The sequence below is a fragment of the Triticum dicoccoides genome, chromosome 2A (genome assembly GCF_002162155.2).
Source record: "Triticum dicoccoides isolate Atlit2015 ecotype Zavitan chromosome 2A, WEW_v2.0, whole genome shotgun sequence".
Lineage (NCBI taxonomy): Eukaryota > Viridiplantae > Streptophyta > Magnoliopsida > Poales > Poaceae > Triticum > Triticum dicoccoides.
In genome coordinates, this window is record NC_041382.1 from 787,657,528 (window position 1) to 787,663,163 (window position 5,636).

The window sequence follows — 5,636 nt, forward strand, 5'->3', positions numbered from 1 at the left end:
GACGGCTCGGTCGTGGCGATCCACGTGTGTAACCTCGTGCTCTTCATCGATTGCAATGGTGGGCACTACGTGCCCTCGCACACGTGTTTTGTGCAGGGGTGCTGGTGTGCGTGCGAGGAGTTAGGGAAGGAAGAAAGTTTCGGCAGGCCGGCCGAGGCCTAACAGACGGCATTATAATGTTTTTCTTATAATTTAATTTATTTTAAAAGTTTAAGAAATCGACTAAACCCTAAGAAAAAACTCAGAGGGACTTGAGAATTTGGTAAAAAAGGTTGACAATGTCACTTGATATGTATGAGAATATTAATATTGAACTCTTAAATTTAATATGGTCCCATTGCAATGCACGGGCGTTCTTCTAGTTCTACCAACTTCACACATTAGGATAGAGATTCGACCAGGCAAGCGGCGGCGGCGGCGTGGTTTAGCCATCCCTTCCCTTCTCAATCCCACAAAATCCACACGAGGTTAAGGAGAAGGAGGCGGAACTCAGGGGAAAGATGGAAAGCGGGTCTGGGAAGGGGACGGAGGGGGATTCCGGCAACGAGAAGGAGATGCCGTTGGATCTGAGGGGCTATCTGGGCAAACTCAAAAAGAAGCAGACGAGGAAGGAGATGGAACTAGCCAAGAAGATGGAGAGCGAGTCCGGCAAGGACCAGGATGAGAAACTCAGGAAGGAGCTTAAGAAACTCACCAAGGAGTATGAGAGACTCAGGTTTGAGTTGTCTCAGGAGGGGGAGGGGACGGTGCGGCATTTTGACAAGAATCCGCGGCAGAGGAAGGAGATGCTGAGGGATCTGGAGATGGTACTCAACAACATAGAAATCGAGTTACTGAAGGGGACCGAGACGGATTCCATCAAGGAGCCGGAGATTGAGAGGGATTCTGATTCCGAGTCTGGCGATGAGAGAGGCGCAGATTGGTGGGCGTCCCTCATAAGTATGGAGCCCCAACCCCAATTGGGACTCAGCAAGGGGACGGTGAGGGATTCCAGCAAGGAGCCGGCCATGGAGAGGGATGAGATGAAGGAGCTCAGCAAAAAACAGAGCCAACTATTGAAGCAGAAGCAGAGTTGCAAAGAGTTTTCAGGGAAGCACCAAATCCTGGTAAAGGAGCTCATCTCGGCGGAGAGGGAGCGCAAAGACTTGCTTGTCTCCATTACACCCACGTTTTCTCTCTGGAAACAAGTGGATTCTCAAAAAACATGGCGGAGACAGCCATGCCCTGCAGCTAGGGATGATGGGGAACAAGACCTTGCAGACTACCTCAGCTCAATGCTCCAAGCCATGGAGGACGTGGGCCATCGGATGCTATCTATGTTGGATTTTCTCAACAAATCCGATTCTCCAGGGTCCATCTGCTTGTACAAGGCCAGCGAACTGCACAGTACAGCTGTCAGATTAAACATGCTCATCTCCAAGGAATTCGATACGGACCAGCACCCGGAGACGATGCAGGTGCAAGAGGAGGAGGATCTTTCCGTCGACTTGTTGAGTCTTTTCACCAAGTATTCTCAGTTTCCAAATAATTACCACAACACATTGTCCCAGTTAGTTATTATGGAGGAGGATGAGGAGAAAAAGCATGAGGTCGCGAAGGTTGAAGAGGAGGAGCAGGACAAGGACGAATCCACAATGGAGTATCTCAAGGAAAGGACATACTGGGAAGACGTGTGGGGCTGCAAGATCGGACGTTGCGGTAGATTTATGGATACAAGTAAGTAACTGCCTTTATAATAGACTCGATGGATCATCGTTATCTTTGACAAGTTCATTCTCCTGGTAGTCCAACATCCTTTATGTTTCTTGCCTTTAGTAGTATTGCTTTGTGTCTGCAGCCCTGTCACCAAATATTCCCCCCAAAAAGCCATGTTACGAATATGACCTCCTGTTATTGCTTGCAAATAATATGATTATACCTTAGAAGCACTTTGCTATCTCGGTGTACGGATCCTCTGTAAGTGGAGGAGTAACAGTGTTCGAGCTCTCAGGTGGAAAATCTCTAACTGTTGCACTTGGTTGCCCGAGTTGATTAGAGGGTGATTCGTGCCACCTGGACACTGTCTCAGTAGAGTCCACTTGGAAGAAATGGTCATTCAGCATCTAGAGAATTATCTGTTGGGGAAGCCACAAAAATAAACTGTTTGCCCACCAACTTTAGATAACTCAGATGCCTTGTGCCCAGCTTGACACATAGAGCTTGCCACAAATAGATGCTTCCTTTCCTGTGATTATTTCTCGCTGTTGTCCTCACATTTTAATTGCGCAAATGTTGAATCCATTGGATCTTTAGGGTCGCCGTTTTATCGCATCTACAGATATTTTGCACCTGCCATGATAAATGCAAATTGTGCAAATGCTGAATCCAGTCGATCTTTAGGATCGCTGTCTTGTCGCATTTACAGATATTTTGTGCCTGCCATGATAAAACTGTCAGGTGGGTTGTGTACTTTTCAATAATTGACTGAAAAAAAAGTTATTCAATTGTAACACTGTGATACCTTGGGACTGGGGTAGTAACAGGACAGCATGGACACTTATAAGTGTCTCTCTCTGCTTAAACCTTTTCTCCAGCAATCCTTGGAATTTCTGTGCCACCAGTTGTCCGTGGAAATCACCTCAGTAATTCGAATCTTAAACTTACAGCCCTCTCCCTTTATGGATAAAGCAGAATTTTATAATCACAAATTGATTGGAATTACTGTATGCAACATTAATAGATGGTAGTAAACTCAAGCCTGCACCTTGACTGATTTCTTTGCACATAGTGCAACACACAAAGTAGACAACGGTTGGGCAGCAAGTGAGGGGCGCCGGGGTGATGATGCGTGGGTGTTTGAAGGGGATGAAGAAGAGGTGGCATATGGTTTGTGACCGTGTCAACCGTGTTTAGTAGTAAATCTGGGCAGTAGTTTCAGCAATGTAGGGGTCTGTACATATTAGAATTCTGGGCAGTAGTTTCAGCAATGACCAAGCTTACTTTATTTGCTTATTCATATTAGAGTTCTGACATTTGACGCTTGTTTTTTGTGCTGCAGCCATACTGAGCCCTATGCAATTTACACACTACACACCTGGTGGCATCCATTCCCCTGCTGCTGTCGCCGGTACTACTCTGCAGATCTATTCAGTCAAGATAAAGGATTTAAGAGGCTTGAACTGGCCACTCAGGGTGTACGGTGTGATTGCTGCTCGAGACACTGTGGATCACAACCGAAACATTTTATTCTCTCGGTCAGAGTTTAACTACCAAGAACTCAATGAACAAGTATGTACTCTATTCAGTTTTTTGCTCATTTTCATTTGTTTGTTCCTCCTGACTTTGTAGTGCATTACGATTAGGTGTTTACAATGATGGTATAATGCCTTGCAGGATCCTTACTTATGCTTGACTGGTCCGTCTCGTGCCATTGTTGTTTCGGGACATATTGACTTTGAAGTTGAACTTCAAGTAACCGATGGAGCGCAGTCCCAAACATTGATCAGCTGTAGAGAGCGTTACGACAGTGCAGATGCTTTTTTTTCTTCCTTGGCCAGCGTCACTGATGGTGGTGATGGACGGACCTTTTTGCTCTCCAACCAGAGCTGTACAACTGAGGTAACCCTTGACCAGCTTGATAGATCACTCCAAGCTACCATCATGGGTGTACGTGTTACGGAAGGGCCTTGGCCTTTTAAGTATGGATGCCGAGTTGTTTGCTCGTGGTCTTCTGCTGCTCCGATATGTTCCAATGACACCACTTGTAGGCAAGTTGTGCTGTTTGATCACCGTGGTGAAGGAATGAGTAGAGGATCAGATGGGTACCTTCATTTGTCAAGGAAAGTGATTTCCATAGAATCATATGGGACACTGAGAGTGAGCATTGAATCTTATGGCAAGTCTGGCCGCCATATTGCTCGGAAGGATAGTATTCACTTTCCTGTTCAGAAGTGTCAAACAAAGACGCTTACTTGTCCAGTTGGTGATGGTGGCGCCACCGTGGAGGTTACAGTTGCTTGGTCGTTGCTTGTGAAGGAAAAGGTGTATCTCTCACTCGTTGATTGTCCTATGTAAGGTGTATCACCGATTGCCCTGCCATATAGTAATGTAAGGTGTCAAACTGACTTGTGTCTATCATCGGATCATATAACTATCTGTAACATCCCGATTCTTGGAATGGTTAAGAATTTTTTTTCCAAAAATCAGGGCGAGAAAATTTTATTTGTTTTAGTTGTTAACCAAGCTTAAATCAGAATTTTATAATTTAATGGATTTAAATTGAACTAATGTGAACCTAAATTAAAATTTGAGTTTACTTCTTTTCTTTTAGTCGGGCTTTATTTCTCTTCTTTGGCATATTTAAATATGCACCTTTGAATTTACTTTGGTTTTTGTGAATCCGTTTGATATTTGTTTGAGCTTCTTTCCTTCTCTAAATTTTCCCAAGAGGAAAATCAATCTGTTTTTCCTGTTTCAAACTCTAGGCGAAATTCCATTTGTTCAACATCTTGCCTTCTCTTCCCTGGGTTGAGTCACTGTTTTTTTTCCTGTCTAAGTCGCATGGGCTTAGCCCATCTATTTTTTCTCCTCCCCTCCTTTCTCATGGGCTGGCCAAACTGGCCCATCTCTCCCGAGCGAATCCCTCTTTCGAAATCACTAATTAAGGAGTATTCGTTGCAAAGAACACTCCACTTTTCCAGGTCGCGACAAGTGGCGCACAAGCAGCGTGGCACTTGTCGCAACCTGGGAGTTTTCATTTTTTCGTAGATTCGTTTATTCAAAACGTTTTATCTCTCAAACCGTGCGTCCAAATCTCAAATCGTTTTCACCATTGGATTCCTCGCGTCGAGATCTTCAAAACTAGATCCCATGTTGATAAGTTTTGATGAACTTTTTTTTTCACGAAAAAACCCGGGAGGAAAAACCGAACCGGGAGCACGGTTTTTTTCCCTTTCCGAAAGAGGCACGCCTGTGCCTCTCGCGAAATCACAACCGTGACTCTCGTGAAAGGAAAAAAAACAGAAAACGCGTTTTTTTCGTTTCCGAAGAGGCACGGCCGTGACTCTCGCGAAGGCACGACCGTGCCTATCGCGAAAGCAAAACCGTGACTCTCGCGAAAGAAAAAAAAACAGAAAACGCGTATTTTTTTTCCTTTCCTAGATGCACGGCCGTGACTTTCACGAAAGTACAATCGTGCCTCTCGCGGAAGCAAAACCGTGACTCTCACTAAAGAAAAAAAACAGAAAACGCGTTTTGTTTTTCCTTTTCCTAGAGGCACGGTCGTGACTTTCGCGAAAGCACAACCGTACTTATCGCGGGAGCAAAACCGTGACTCTCACGAAAAAAAATAGAAAACGCGTTTTGTTTGTCCCTTTTTTGAGAGGCACGCCCGTGACTCTCGCAAAAGCACAACCGTGCCTCTCGCGGAAGCAAAACCGTGACTCTCACGAAAGAAAAAAAAACAGAAAACACATTTTTTTCGTTTCCGAAAGGCACGGCCGTGACTCTCGCTAAAGCACAACCGTGCCCCTCGCGGAAAAAAGACCGTGACTTTCGCGAAAGGAAAATAAAAGAAAACGCGTTTTTTCGCGCAAAAAAATTCAAATTTTTTTTGATCGAAAAGCTAAGAAAGACCGGGGGAAAACCAAAATGTCGAA

General features: G+C 44.8%; 1 protein-coding gene across 1 annotated transcript; it reads left to right on the plus strand.

The window, feature by feature from the left end:
* Positions 1 to 412: 412 nt before the first annotated feature.
* Positions 413 to 4,154, plus strand: LOC119357330. The gene is made up of 3 exons (XM_037624325.1): positions 413 to 1,716; positions 3,038 to 3,267; positions 3,373 to 4,154. The coding sequence occupies exons 1-3, from the start codon at positions 501 to 503 to the stop codon at positions 4,051 to 4,053; spliced, it is 2,127 nt and encodes a 708-aa protein (XP_037480222.1). The 5' UTR covers positions 413 to 500; the 3' UTR covers positions 4,054 to 4,154.
* The last annotated feature ends 1,482 nt before the right edge of the window (positions 4,155 to 5,636 follow it).